General features: G+C 54.1%; 1 protein-coding gene across 1 annotated transcript; it reads right to left on the bottom strand.

Annotated features, from left to right (window-relative positions):
• On the bottom strand, nt 1-11,082 carry CHRNA2 (cholinergic receptor nicotinic alpha 2 subunit). The gene is made up of 7 exons (XM_053658523.1): nt 10,830-11,082; nt 8,809-9,034; nt 7,872-8,023; nt 7,384-7,428; nt 5,786-5,895; nt 2,099-3,083; nt 1-668 (listed from the first exon to the last, which is right to left on the bottom strand). Exons 2-7 carry the CDS (start codon nt 8,879-8,881, stop codon nt 543-545), a joined length of 1,491 nt encoding a protein of 496 aa, XP_053514498.1. The 5' UTR covers nt 8,882-9,034; nt 10,830-11,082; the 3' UTR covers nt 1-542.
• Between the last annotated feature and the right edge of the window lie 4,067 nt (nt 11,083-15,149).

The following is a 15,149-nucleotide window of genomic DNA, read 5'->3' as shown; positions in this document are numbered from 1 at the left end:
TTCAATCAAAGACACCCCACCTGCCAGCCAGTGCTCCCCGCACCAGAGCCCCACCTCAGCCTGGCCGTTCTAACACTTCAGGCTCATTCCTGAATCCGAAACGCGGCTCATAGTCCTTCTGTCCCTTGTGGCATCCTCTCCCCCTCCTCCACACACCCCTTCTTGGAGGCCTGTGCTGTGTTCTTTGCCTGGCTTCACCCCTGCTTTTTGCTTCCTCACCTGATGCCCCTGTCACCCAGTGTCTGTACAGCTCCTTTAGGGGCATCTCATGTGCTTCACATTGTCACCACCTCATCACAACCTTCTGCAGAGCAAGTTCCTCCCTTTCTTGATCCTCAGCACCCACAGCTGGGCTCTGCACCCAGTAGAGGCTCAGCACTGCCAAGTGAGTGGGGTCAGGAAGTCCTCAAGCACCGGTCCCGGGTAGGGACTCCAGGGCGGGCACCTGTGGTCACGTGGTATTGACCCCAAAGGTAGATTCTGGAGGCAGCAGCAAGGATGGTCAGCAGTGCCACCTTTGGGCCAAAGCCAGGGACGAGAAATCAGATCATTCCGGCCAGGAACGGGGGCAGGAAGAGTCCCACGGTCCCCAGGAAGCAGACGATGATAAACAGCCAGAGGAATATCCTGTCGATCACCATGGCCACGTACTTCCAGTCTTCCTTCACCTGCAGGTGGAAGAGGGTTCACAGTGACGGGTGCCAGGCCTTGGGAAACAGAGGGGGTCCCACCATGGCACAGGGCAAAGGGGCTCCACTAAGGCCTTGAGAAGAGGAAGCAGGGGTGGGTGGGTGGGTAATGGGTTGTCTCAAGATTCAAACAATGCTTTCCTAAGTGATTCCCACCCTGTTCTACCCCTGACACAGCCCAGGGCCTTTCCTGAGGCCCTCAAGTTCCAGGTCAGAGAGGCTGGAGGGACACAAGAAGGTTCTAGAACACCCAGGGGCCTACAGTGGTTGAAACAGACTACCCAGTACTTATAGATGGTGAAGATTTTGCTGCCCTCATGTTGCCTCCCAGCCCCCCATTCACCCACCCACTCCAGGCGATGGAGAGGGGAGTAGGTGAGGGCAGGCGTGGCCCTGGGGAGGCTCTGGAGTTGCAGGGGACTTTGTGGAATCCGGGCTCACAGCCCAGGGGAGTGGGTCAGAACTCCTAGCTGCTCCCAGATTAGATAATGAGAATGTTTTGCATCTACTCATCAAGATCATCCGGTAATAACCTCCTTGCCCTTCATGATTTCCTAAGTGGTTAAGAAGGATTCTGTGATGCTGGGCAGTGGCTGGCTCACCTAATAATGCCAGACATGGCAGAGGCCAAGGAGGGGAGCCCATCTGGTACAACCAAGCTTCCTGAGGATTTAAGTGTGAACAGTGAAGTTCACAAAATACCGAGGACTCGCAAACAAGGAGGTGGCAGGGGAGACCATCAGGGAAGAGGATGAAGGCTGACACCGAGGCAGCCTGACGTCCGGTCTCTCCGGACGGCACTCCCCCCACCTCCCTCTGCCCCTTCCCCCGCCAGCGGGTAACGGGAAGAAATGCTGGTAAGGATGGTGTGAAAAAAAGCTCTGTCTTGCTGTCTTCCAGTTAGGCTTAGCTAGGGCATTCTCTCTCTCTTTTAATTTTTAAACTTTCTAGAACCCTCACCTGAGGACATACTTACTGATTTTAGAGAGAGGAAAAGGGAAGGAGAGAGAGAGGGAGAGACATCAATGTGAGAGAGCAACATCCATCACTTGCCTCTCGTATGCACCCTGACTGGGGACAGAACCTGCAGCCTAGGCAGGTGTCCTGACTGAGGATCAAACCCACGACCCTCAGGTTTATAGGATGATGCTCCAACCAACTGAGCCGCACTGGCCAGGGCAGCTGGGGCATTCCTGACTGTGGGTCTGCCACCTGCCACTTCCTGTCTTAAGCGTTGCCAGCTGGATGATCTCCACTGCTATTTACTGCAGACTCCCAAGGGCCGTGACTGAGGGAGGTGGGTTCTCCCATGGAGGAGACTGGGTTGGCCCAACCAAACGCCCTGGGATAAGGCGGCTCCCTGCTAGGCTGATAGAGTCACCCACCGGAGGAACCCAGCCCCAACTCACCGAAGAGTCGGCATCCTCAGACCGCAGGTGGTCGGCGATATAGTGCACGCCGTCCAGTGCCTTCTGCATGCGCAGTGACAGCAGGAGCCCTCCCTTCTGCAGCTGGGCCCCTTGGTGCAGATCAGCATGGCCGTGGAGGACACCTGTGGAGGAGGATGACACCCATCTCTCTTCCTCTTCCTCCTCTTCCTCCTCCCTCTCTCGTGCATCCACGTTGGTCTCCAGCCAGTGATAGGAGGGGCTGAGCTTCAGATCTGGGGGGCCATGGAGCTCCAAGGGTGGCAGAGGTCGTTTCATCAGAAGCCACCGTGGCACACAGCTGAGAAAGGCCACTCGCACCCAGTGGGGCATATTGTGGGTGCTGGGGGAGCGGTGGTGGACGTTGAGGACGAAGACCGTGATGACGATGGACAGAGTGACGAAGATCATGGTGAAGAGCAGGTATTCTCCGATGAGTGGAATGACCAGGGAGGTGGAGGGGATGATCTCGGTGATGAGCAGGAGGAAGACAGTGAGCGAGAGCAGCACAGAAATGCACAAGGTGATCTTTTCCCCGCAGTCGGAGGGCAGGTAGAAGACGAGCACCGTCAGGCAGGAGATGAGCAGGCAGGGGATGATGAGGTTGATGGTGTAGAAGAGGGGCAGGCGCCGGATGACAAAGTAGTAGGTGATGTCAGGGTAGATCTCAGCACAGCAGTCATACTTCTTGCTGTTGTAGGTGCCTGTGGCGTTGACAATGGCCCACTCGCCACTCTCCCAGTAGTCCTTCAGGTCCACCGTCTGCTCCATCGGCTCCAGGTCGAATTTTGTCTTGTCGTACGTCCAGGAGCCGAACTTCATCTTGCAGTTCTGCTGGTCGAAGGGGAAGAAGGTGACGTCGATGCTGCAGGAGCTCTTGTAGATGGCGGGGGGCGCCCAGTGCACGGTGCCCGTGGAGAAGACGTGGGCCTTGGTCATGTGGTTCACCACGAACTCCCCATCTGCACTGGGGAGAGGGGAGGAGTTGCAGGGCCCGCACACACCCCCACCTTGCACACACCGGGCTGCTCCAGATGACCAGCAGCAGGGACCCCAGTGACAAAGCCAGACCCGGCCGGGTGGTTGGGGTCCATGCCAGTGGGGGCACCTCCCAGCACACTGACATCAACAGCTACTGGTGCTGTCTTTTCAAGCTCCTCTTTTTAGTTACAAAAGTAGGAATTTTGAAGAATGTCAAAAACAGCCACTATTAACATTCTGACATACATATGTCATGTATATGTGATGCCCTATGGATCACATATATTTCTGTGATCATTTGATAGTTTAGCGTGGTTATTTATGAGCATATTTTCTGGCCCCAGCAAATGGTGAGTCAGGCCCTTACCTGGGGCTCAGGTCTTTCCACCTGGGACCCCCTTTAGTGTGTTATTGAGAAGACCCAACATCTTTGCTAGTAAAGAATGATAATTCCTCAATGCACCCATTTCCCGTGTGTTTCTGAGCCAGATTCACCTGCCAGAGCCGACATGGGGCCTGCGGGGGCACAGCGTGGGACTCAGCCTGCCCCTGAGGAAGCAGGAGGAAGCGAAAGGCAGCCCCGAACTCCCGCCACACAAGGAAGGCAGTTCGACAGCAGCGCTCTGGGGGCTGACCGCGCCCCTCAGCAGAGATGCAGGGGAACGCCCTGCTGGCCAGAGTGACCATTTGAGTGACGCGTTGACTGATGGTAGGGTTTGGCGGAGAGAAGGGGTGGGAAGTGCACCAACAGGGCATCCTCCAGAACGAGGAACAGAACGGAGGAAGGACAAAATTCACAAGGTGTGTCTAGAATAGAGAGGCAGGTCTGGTCTCGTCACAGAGCTACATTTCTAAGGGTTTACAGCAACTTCCTTAAGGACTTCTAGGGACACTGAAGTAGGGGTGACCATTCAGGCCGGGTTTCCCGGGAGACTGAGCCCCTGACTCCCCACTGGGAATATGACCTGGGAGGCGACACAAAGTGTTCCTCACCTTAGTCTTTAACAAGCTGTCCCTCCCTCTCCAGTTCTCAAGGTCAATTCTAAAGGCCCGAGAACCAGAAGAATACCAGGAAGAGACTTATTTCCCATGGAGTGGTTCCAGGCTAGAGACTGGAAAACAGGAATCTTTTAAAGAAAAGGTTGGAAATAGGAACTTTGAAGGAGAATAATAGATCAGGGTGGAAGTTTTCACAAGGCATTTTTGTCAGCACACATAATCACCACTAGATGGCAAGATGCACCCTGTTTAGAGGAAGGAAAGTTCGATTTCTTTGATCTTCCTGAGTGTTTGGGTGGAGGAGACCCTTCTCTAAAGGCAAGAATTTGGTTCGAACTATCAGAAGAATTACCTGTTGTATTCACGTAACACTGGCTGAAGCCTTACTGGTAACCCTAAAATGCCAGGTCTTATCTGATGCTAAGTAAGGACTTTGCTTCTGACTTCAGCCACATGTGCAGGAAGCAGAAACTAGGTGGAGTCTGGGTACAGGCTCAGGGGAGTAGACACAGGGGGCCAGGTATCAGTGATTCTGGTGGCGGCAGCAAACACTAGGCACCTGCTGAGCTGGACCTTCCAAGTAACCCCTGCTGACTGTGTATACAGAAAGGGCTCCAGTGGTCCAGAGCCCTATAGTTCTAAAAGGAAAACACATGGGAGGATCCTACAGCAAATACACTTAAATCACACTTCTGGTGATTCAGTGAGCTATAATACTTTACAGGAGAGAAGAAAGGCTCCAATGACAGGGAACCATTGTCATTCCCCTCGGACCTGGTTGGAAGTACCCAAACTCCAGAAGTGGATCTTTCCCCTTTGTTTTATTGATTTTTTAATGGCTTTTCCAAAGTTGGGTCAGATGAATTGGGAAATGCTGGGATGAATGGGTTTCTTGGCTGCACGACTTCCAACAGCGTTTAGATGTTGCCGTGTTCTGACATTCCGAAGCCCTGGGGGGCGGTGGCCTGCGGTGCTGCCCAGAATCGTTCACCTTCAGGGCCGTTTCCCACATCTATTCACGTCTCTAAGAATTCCTTAGGGCCCCACTTTAGAACATATTTTAGATGAACACAGTCTCAAATATCTTTTAATGTTAAGTTCTTGACTTCTGAATGAAGAACTACCTGCTACCAAACACCGTACATAAAATTATAGATCTCCATTTCTTCCATCGACCTGCCCCTACCCCCCATGCTGAGGGTCTCTTCAGACTGCTCTGCCTTTTTTGGCTTCTGGTCGTTATGCTCAAAAGACTGGTCCTTTCTGGTCTTGAAGACAAGGCAACTACAAGTAATATAATCTTTATAAACATCCACACCAAGTGAGCTTGCTCCCTGCTCTAGCTGCACTGCCCCGCTGCAAAACCCCAACCCGCGGGCATTGTTGCCATGGCCTGCACCAGCCACTTTTTTAAAGTAATAGTGTTGGCAAATCTGTGTCCCATTAGCATGGCACCAGGCACCGACACATAGTAGGTGCTCAATAAATTTCAGTGTACACATAAGAGAACAAAATGATAGAAATAAAGGAATCAGTACAAAAGCTCGGGGTAGCGTGGGTAGTAGCAGCAAAGCAGGACTTGCGGGGGCAAGAGGGTGAGACACAAGGGGGCGCACTTCCAAAATCCATCCCAGAAACCTCTCCCAGTTGCCTCCCAGGGGCCTTCCCAGGACCCCGGCGGCTTCCTACTTGTTGTAGAGGACAATGTCAGGGATCCAGATCATCTCTGAAGGGACGCGGAGGGATGTGATGTTGCCAAACTCAGCGGGGTTCCAGCGCAGCTTGTGGTCATTCCACTCCTGTGCGTGGGAAGGAGAGTCAGGTCATCCGGTGCTGCCTGGGGAGGGGGTCACTGGGCAAACAGGCAGCCTGGGGATGCCCCAGCAGCCGGGTTCAGGCCCACCACTGAACTCATCCAGCCCCATGGAGGGAAAGGGCTCTGGGTTGGAATCAGAGGTCTGGTCTGACATGAGGCTTTGCCTCAGGTCTAGTACTTAGAGCCCCGGGCACGCTTAGTCGTTGTCACCCTAGTCCTGACTCTAGTCCTCATTCTGCCACTCCCCAGCTGGATGGATCCGGGCAGACACCTCACTCGTGTATAGTAATATTTTTTATAAGAGTTTTTAAATTTAGTTTCAGAGGGGAAGGGAGGGAGAAGAGAGAGAAATATTGAGGTGCAAGAGGTATACATCAATTGGTTGCCTCTCACACGCCCCCTACTGGGGACCTGGCCCGAAACCCAGGCATATGTCCTAATTGGGAGTTGAACCAGCGACGTTTTGGTTCTCAGGCCAGTTCTATCTAAATCTACTGAGCCACACCAGCCAGGGTTAACTTTTTTGTTTCTACTGCATCACAATTTACAAAGTTATTTGCACCCTCATTGCGGGAGCCGGGCAGAGAATTCCATGCAGGTGCAAATATTTCTCCATTTAACAGGTAAGGAAACTGAGGACCAGAGAGGTAAAAACCTTCCAGAATATACAGCTGAGAAAGGGGAGTGAAGCAGTGGCTTTCAAACTGTGCTTCGGAGCACCCCCTAGGAGTGCCACCACGGCTTACACCAGCAGGCCCACGTGAAATTGTTTTCTCCCCCAAAGCAGGTTAGAATTATTCACTCTCTGAAGCTTCCTCTATGGCATTATCATAAAGGGTGATTACATGCGGATGTGCGCAGTGATTGATTTAACGCGTTCGTAAGGTCCCTGAAGCCGAGGACACGTCTGTACTGCTAGCAGCAGCCCCTGGTGGATGGATGCTCAGTAAACGAGTATCCCAGCAACAAAAAACTCCAAAGTTGTACAGTCCAATTTCCAGGGTGGTTTCCCCCGCCCCTTTCAGACCTAAAAAGAGCAACTACCCCCAACAGAGAACGACTGGTGTTGGCATTCTCAAAGCCTGCCCTTTGCCCCACAGGGACAAATAATCATGAAAACAATAACCATCACCATTTGTAAAGTCAACTGTGTCGGGGCCCTTTGGATTATTTTTTCTAATCTTCGCAACAATCCAGTGAGTTGGGGTGAGGAAACCGAGGCAGTACAGCCAGTACTGGGGCAGCACTGGGGCTCGCACCCCGCCGGCCCTGGGTCCAGGGGCCATTTTGCTTTTGCGCATTTGCACTAAAACGGTGCAGTGTTCCATCGTTGAGAAGGTCCCCTGCATGATGCCCCGTCCCCTCTAGGGACAGTCCCATAACGTTTACACAAATGCGTCAGCCTGGGTAGGGATCCAGGAGAGCAAACGCATTGCTCCCACTCCTGCCTTACCTGGGGTGCGGGGCTCACCTGCTTTAGCCAGACGTTGGTGGTCATCATTTGGTTCTTCTCATCCTGGCCAGCAGGCAGTGGGAGAAAGGGTAAGAGCCGTCAGAGTGATAGAACCAGCCCCAGAAGACAGGGTGACATGGGACAGGCTGACTCAAGCCCTTCACTCACCAGAGGACCCTCTTACATGACACAGCGAACCCGGCCCAGCCAACACCCCTCCTGACATTGTACCCTTTGCTCAGATTCTTTAGGGTCACACAGGCCACTTGGGTCCTCTGGGCTTGTGTCCAGTGGAACAAGCAAAGCATCTAGAACCCCCCCTGCTAAATCAGGGTCCTCCCAGGAGGGCCTCCAGGGCTGGGAGGGAGGGAGGGAGCTTGACTGAGGTGGGCTGGGGGGCCGGAAGGAGAAGGGCTGGGGCTGGAGATCGAGGGAGGACCCTGGGAAATGGGCCTGTGACCTGGGGGCTGATCCCACAGGCTCAGAGGGTGGTGGGACAGGCCTACCACGTCGATGAGCTGGGCAATGGACAGCCCGAAGCGCACGATGACCACATCCAAGGTGTTGGGCACTGGCCGTGCCCAGCGGTTGTAGCCCCTAAAGAGGCGTTTGAACAGGCGATCCTCTGCTTGGGCGTGGGGGGCTCGCTGCGCCAGCACTGGGGGACAGGAAGGAAGAGTGGGGTCTCTGGAAGCTCAGGGTGGTGGGTGCTCAACTCCCTCTCCCAACAAAGCCATTCAACCTCACTGAGCCTCAGTTTCCTCATCTGTAAAGTGGGGACACTATCCGGGACCTAACTCACAACGCTGTTGAGCATGAAACAGAATAGCATATAGGAGAACTTAACAAAGCAACCAGCACATGGCTGGAACTCAGGAAATGTCCGTTGCCCGGGGACCATTCACTAAGCAGGCAAGGAAATAAGTGTGGGGGGGGTTGCCAAGGCAGAGGACTGGGGAAGAGGTAAGACCTAGAGACAAAATTCAGCCTAGGACACTTTTCCTAAAAAGTGTCCCAAACGTGTCTGAGGGAACCGCTTATATCTGTTCTGCAAACATTGTCATCTGCTAGGGCTCTGGGGCTTGGACAAGTGGGTGCTACTGGTCTGATATTAAAAAAAAAACCACATTGGTAGCAATAGTTGCCGTGTACCGAGCACCTGCTGTATTCCAGGTGCCGGTCGCACACTCTCACGTCATGTGATCCTCACACTACACCCGGAGGTTCACCGCACAATCCGCATTCGCAGATGAGGAACACTGGAGCTAGGGCAGGTTCAAGGTGATGCCGCTGCCTATGTCAGAGCTGCGAGCGCACTGCCCCATCTCGCCGTGGAGTGAGCTACCTGGAGTACCCTGCAGCGCTGGCGGTCGCCACGAGCTCAGGTGCAGGAGTTTCCTCCACCACACGTGAGCTTACAGGTGTGACATGTCACTCACTCACCTGCTGGGATCAGAAGGAGCCACCACAGGCCAAGCTTTGAAATTGGTGGGAACTCAGGGTCGGTGAAGCCCATGGCTTTACAGGCAGGCCCCGCTGTGGATTGTAAAGTGGCCGGGCCAGGGCTTTGCTGTGGGTTGAACTTCGACTGCTTCCCCAGCAGGGCCTCGTGTTGCTGATGTGGCAGAGCTCCGGCTGGATTCCACACAGGCCACTCTCAGTGCCACACCTGTGCAAGGCCAGGAGAGGGTCTTAGGGGTGTGCATCCTTGACACAGATGTGCCTTTGTCCTCACACTGCACACAGGTTTGCCAATGAGCCACTCTCCCCTAAGATGAGCCCTGACCTGATGGACAGAAGAGGGCACCAGTGATACCAAAATGCCCATTTTTCTGGTCTCAGTGTTGCGTATGTAAAATGAGAATAAACACACTGAATAGGGTGTCCAGAAGAAGAATTTGGGCGCCATTTATGATAGTCAAAAGGTGAAAGCACCCTGATTCACTGAGAACCAAGGTTCTAGGAGGTTCTTCTATGTGTAAATTCACTCCCCTTCTTTCTAACCAATGTCATGGCCACAGATCTGAAAGTTATTATTTGTTTCACCTTTCAACCAAGTGCACTCTGTAAAAGAAAGATTTTTCCCCCACTTGTGAGAATAGAAGGGAAAAAAATAGAAATCCAGGCATGCTAAAATTGCATCATATAAAATATCCCAGGAGAGGAATCTGGGACCCTCTGGAAGAATGTGCAAAAGATTCAATTGACTCTAGAAGACGTATTTCTGCAACATGCCTCAAATTTGCATCCGTTGTAATTAGTCCACTGTAATAATTTCACTAGTTTGTCACTGGAAGCCGAAGGAGGAATCGTTCCAGGTAACCAGAGTAACCAGAGTAACCGTCTACCTCTGATCAGAAAGACACTAAAAGAGAAGGAGCCCTGGACCCCTTGACCCTGGAAGTGGCAGGACGGGCAGGCCTGGGGGCAGGTGGATGTGGGGCGAGGTCCCTGTTTGTAAAGTGGGTCTGGGTGACTGGGACGTGAGAGACACCAACACAGAAATGCGGCATGTGTACAGGGCCCCAGCCCCAGCATCCCTGCCAGGCTTGTGTTGCCGCTGACGGGCAAGGGTGCCCGGACCACGCCCCACTCCCACTCCAACTCATCTCAGCCTCCCTCCCCCACCTCTGGAATTCTGGTCCCGCTGAAGTCAAGGTTTTCTGGGTTGCTTCTTTGTCCACCTCCCCACTGCAGCTGGTTTTCAACTTCTCATCCACCAGGCCACCTTTGATTCTTTCCACGGGCACTGACTTCTCCGGAAAGCCTGCACAGATCCCACCCAGACACCTCTTGCCCCCCCCCCCCACTGCCCTCCAGCGTGGGAGTCCCTGCTCTCCCACAGCTGTCAATACCCCAAAGAAAGCCCCTTGATTAAAGGAAATGATATTGTTTCTTCTTCCAAATAATTTCACTATAGGTGCTCAGGGAAGAGAGAGCATATTGGTAGCTTTTATATCTGCTCTGCCCAAGAAATCGGTGAATTGCAGAAGCTTAACATCTCAAGGTTGCGTGAATCTTAAAGGTCATCTGGATCGCCACACCAGCTGATCTAGGAATCCCCGGACAAACGCCAGCCTCCGAAAACCCCAGTGATGAAGAGCTTGCCACCTTCCAAGTCAGAGAACACTGCTGATGTCTGTCAGTGGTGATTGAAAGAGACAGAGTATTTACCAAAAGGATCACAAATGACAAAAGAAGGAAGAGAACCAATAATGACGTCAAAGCAGATTCAATACAGTGAAGTGATAGCTCCTGAAACTAAGCTGCCCTCACCAGTGGGAGGGGCTGATGCCACTGTGCCCTGAAGGGACAGCCCTGGCAGGGACAACCTGAAATTTTTCTAGGAGCAGGCAACTTCCCACATTCTGACAAAGCAGCCCTAAGTACCCTTTGACCTCACCCCCACAGTGTCTCCACACCCACAATGTCCCCAACACAAGTCTGGGGGGCACCTTTCTTACCTGTGACTCCAGAAGAAGACAGGCCATTCAAAGAATGCTGAAAACCAGCCTAGCTAGGAGACCCTGGTTCGCTGACAAAAGTTCCCCCAAAACAGAGAGACAGGTGCAGAGCAGAGCTGGGTGACTTCATTTCATTGCCAAAAAGAGGCCAGGGAAGGACACACCTTGGCAGATGAGGAAAACCTGATTCTGAGAGTCCAGTTGGCGTCCTGGGGGCGCTGGACAAGTTCTGCAGACAGGTCGGTTTGCTTGGGGCTCCCCGCCCAAGGAGCTGCACGCAGGTGCTACTGAGGAGGGTGTCACGAAGGCTTGTGCAGGTAAAAGGCAAGCCAGTCCACAGGAGTGGCCGCTGGCTTGGCAAGCACGGACTCACCCTCTCATCCTCCCTCTCTCTCTCTTACACACACACACACTCTCTCTCTCTCTGGAGGGGCGGGGGAGGAGCCTGTGACTATGCAGTCTGTGTCCAGTGGGGACAGACAACAGATTCGCTTCCCAGTTACTAGGATGCTTTGCTCTTTGCTCTGAAGGACCCCATGCTCCTAGGTCACTGCCCGGGCCCCTGACCCACCCACAGGTGGGGAACCTCCTGGGTCCTGGGTCCTGGGTCCTGGGTCCTGGGTCCTGGGCCCTTTTCTGTCAACAGAACAGTAGAGTTTTGAGTAACAGAAAACAGAGGACAGAGTCACTGGACAGCCAGCCTCCAGTTCTCTCCTGCCCTTCTCCCCTGGAGGAGCCCCCGTCTCCCCCCTGCCAGCCTCCCGTGAGAACACCAGGCCACTGCATCCACTGCCTGATCGGGCTGCAGCCTGCCGGCTGTCTCTCAGCCTCCTTGCTGGTGACCTTGCCTTCTATTGCTCAGAGAAGCAAGGTTGCCCTCTGTGGGGGCGACTTTGCTCGCAAGCTCCCCCGTGTGCCATGGGTGAGAGTAAACATGGCTGAGACTTGATGTGATCTGCCTGAGGAGGAGAGGTGCCCAGTTTCTCAGGGGAAACAAAGGCCAGGAGTGGCCAGTTTCTCCGAGGAAAAAAAGTCCTCGAGCCCCTTCCTCCGGAGGCTTTTATTGGGTTGTAATACCCAGGAATACAGGGTGACAGGGTCAAACAGTAGATAACATTTCAAAGAAATCTGAGGGCTTAGTGTGAGTCAGTGTCTGTCAGGAGAGGGGGTTGCAGAAACTTTGGGAGACATACTCATTTCCTCTCGGACCCTTATCATATGAATGAAAGCACTCTTAGCAGAGCAGATTTCACAGATTTATCAGGAATTCTTGTGATGCCAGATCCCCGGCCCCCCAGACCAACACGCTCTAGCGAGGCAAGGAGCTGCATCCCTCCCCAACAGGTATTCAGGCTTAAAGGGATCGGAACCAGGAAGCACTTCTCCCAGAGGGCATGGAGACTCTGGCTATCTCAAAGCCAGGGGCCCAGAGTCCATTGCTCCCTCTTTGTTGCAGCCCCCCCAGTTCTTCCATGATGGCCTCCCACGTGATCGAGTCTGGCTTAGGTTGTCCCCCGCTGTGAGGGGTCTTACCCGTCACTGAGTTCCAACCAAGCTTTGGGGGCCGGGAGAGGAAACTGAGGCAGCATTTGCTACCAGAGACAAGCTTTGTCTCCTGTGGCTAGGATTCTAGAGGTCATCGCTTGCTCATCCTTAGCCACAGGCGGTAGAGAGTTTCAATTCCTAGAACCAGGCAGAATGTTCCACAACAGCCCTCCTCACACCATAAACAGACCCCTTCGCCGTCCTCAGTACAAACTGGGAGCCCTGTTCCTCCTCCCAGGCATGCTGAAGTTGGTGCCCGTGATCCGGAGAATGTCCCTGCCGTTAAATGTCCCCAGGCCTCCTCTCGTCTTCTTCCCCTCTGCTCATTTCTTCCCCTCAGCCCATAAATAAGTTCATCCTCCACCCTGAAAACACTCTGTGGCTTCCACCTTCCCCTTAAGCTACTTGCTTTTTCATCCCTTATTTTGCCAAAAGCAAGAGGCAGCCCTGGACATGGCTGCCAGGGGCTGGTTTCTGGCTCTGCCCCTGAAGAGCCGTGTGGTCCGGGGCAGGTCTCCAAAGCTTTCCAGCCTCCGAGTTCTCGCATGTAACAGGAGGGTGTGAGTAATAGTTCCTGTTTCGTAGGCTTGCTATGAGGAGTAAATGGTTGGTATAACTAAAAGGCTCCGAATAGTGGAATACTACTATATATACATTTACACATGTGTGATTGCTAATATTAGCTTTTGAAGCTAATATTTAAGCTAATATTTAATTTGAGAAAATTAAAATACTTGAAATACAAAAATTCATAAACTCCCCATATTCTCACTACCCATAATTAACAACTGTTTATATTTGACCATATTTACTTTCATTTGGTACATATGTATGTGTGTGCATGTACATACATCGCTCTTTCTACGTGTGTGTTTATTCAAAATTGGGCAAGTATTAAATGCATACATTCTCCAAAGAGGAAGAGAGAGGAGCGTCACGCTCTCGACCCTCTGCGCCCTCAGGCCCGGCGCGCCGAGCCCACATGACTTTGCCAGGACAGACTCCGCGCAGGTCAGTTCTCCGCGCTGCCCACGGACCCCCCGGACCCAGGGAACTTGATCCCTCCCCAGCCCCTCCTACGTCCTCCGCAGGGCGGCGAGTTGGATATAAACGGCAGGGCAGGGACCTCCGCGCCCCACACCGCCCAAGGCAGCCCATTCGGGACCTTCAGCCACTGGCCCCGCTCTGGCGCGCGCGAGCCGGGGCGGCTGGGTGGGCTTGGCTCCCACGGAGCCCGCGAGCTGAGGGACCAGCGCTCCGGGCCCCGATGCAGTCCTGGGCTCTCCTGCCTCCTGGACCGTTGCCTCGGACGCCACCCTCACTCCCGGCACCTCTGCCCGGTGCCCAGGGACTGCGCAGCCCCTAAGGAGTCCCACTGGTCCGAGATCTAGTGACTCAGGCTGCCGGCCTCAGGTCCCTGCCTGGCGCCCTCTCCTGCCTCCCACCTAATACCCTCCAGACCTCGCCACTCCCACCGGGGGAGGGGGCTGGCCTGCCCCCTTGGGGTCTAAAGCAGTTTGGGCCAGGGCGGGGGTGGGGGCTGGGGGCGCGGGCGGGAAGCAGTAGAGGGAGGGAGGGGGTCAGAACGCTCGAGGAGAAGAAAGGGGACCACCCGGGTGTGTGGTTGGGAGTGGGGTCGACCCTCCAGTCCCCCTAAGCCGAGGGAGCCTTCGACACACCTCTGGGCGTGTGCGCAGGTGAGTGGGTTGCTCAGCTCTGGTTCATGCGCCCAGTTTTGATAGTGTTGAACGCACAAATCAAGGGCGGGGTGGGAAGCTGAGGAAAAGCCCGGTCTTCCCTGACTTTTATCTGTTTCTGCCACTTCTCAGCATCTGACGGGGCTAGGGGAGCGGACCCCGGAGGGCCAAAGCCTGGGTGTTCTGGGCCAGGAGGGCGGTCAGGGTCCCAGGCAAAGCTCAGATGCCGCAGGTGGGCGGGGTCTCCCTGGGAGGCGGAGCTGGCTCCCACCCGGGTGAAGGTGACCCAACCGTCTGAGGGCCGACTGCGTCCCAGACCCTTTCCAAGACCTCACTGCATCCTATTGTTTACCACGGGGGCCGGTGAGGCTTAGAGAAATTGACCAAGGAGTTAAGAAGTGAATCAAGTAGGGACCAAGAATTGAACCCAGACTCTAAACCCTACCACCTCAGCCCCCTACTTCCCACTCTAAGGCCCAGGAGATGAGCGGCTGAAACCTGATTCCTCCCACAGGCCCTGCCAGGGCTCAAGTCCTGCCTCCTGCCTCCTGCCATCCACCAGACCTGCCCTTTTCAAGTCTTCCGTCCCACCCACGCCACCCCGTGCCCCTGCCCTGTCCCTCTGCCCCCTTTTTCCTTCCAGCTCCGTGTCTCCGAATTCCCTAAACAGAAGAAGCTCCTGGAGTGACACAAGCTTGGGCGTCTGTGCCTACGGCCCCACCTGTAAAGTGAGGACTAAGGTTCTCCAGTGTGGCTGTTATGTAGGAGATGCAACTGAATTGGGGCCAGGATCACAATTTAACAGCCCTGTTTTTGTGCTGAGAATACAACAGTAAATGAAGTGGACAAATGCCCTCTTCCAGGAGTGGACATTCAGACATCAGCATAACAAATTTTCAGGCTCTGAAACTCACATTTTAGAGTTGGAGTCAAGCAATTCACAAGGAAAGGGGTTAAAATGCGGTAACGGCCCTGGCGGGGCTGCTCAGGAGGGCGGAGCCGGGACTCTGCGTGCCCAGGCTGCCGCGGGACCTGGTGGTGGCAGGCGCCAATCGACCAGTGAGCGCCTGGGTAGGTG

Source organism: Artibeus jamaicensis, unplaced genomic scaffold (assembly GCF_021234435.1).
Source record: "Artibeus jamaicensis isolate MK-2021 breed Jamaican fruit bat unplaced genomic scaffold, CSHL_Jam_final scaffold_537, whole genome shotgun sequence".
Lineage (NCBI taxonomy): Eukaryota > Metazoa > Chordata > Mammalia > Chiroptera > Phyllostomidae > Artibeus > Artibeus jamaicensis.
Note: the sequence above shows the minus strand (reverse complement) of the source record. Positions and strands in the feature narration are given on the sequence as shown.

Bases quoted from the DNA above. Each gene is read 5' to 3' on its own strand.
- CHRNA2 (XM_053658523.1), bottom strand. From the start codon at position 8,881: ATGGGCTTCACCGACCCTGAGTTCCCACCAATTTCAAAGCTTGGCCTG. The intron at 7,429-7,871 runs GTAGGCCTGTCC...CCTGCTGGCCAG, and splicing joins TTGCCCAGCTCATCGACGTG to GATGAGAAGAACCAAATGAT. The intron at 5,896-7,383 runs GTGAGCCCCGCA...TCCCACGCACAG, and splicing joins CCAACGTCTGGCTAAAGCAG to GAGTGGAATGACCACAAGCT.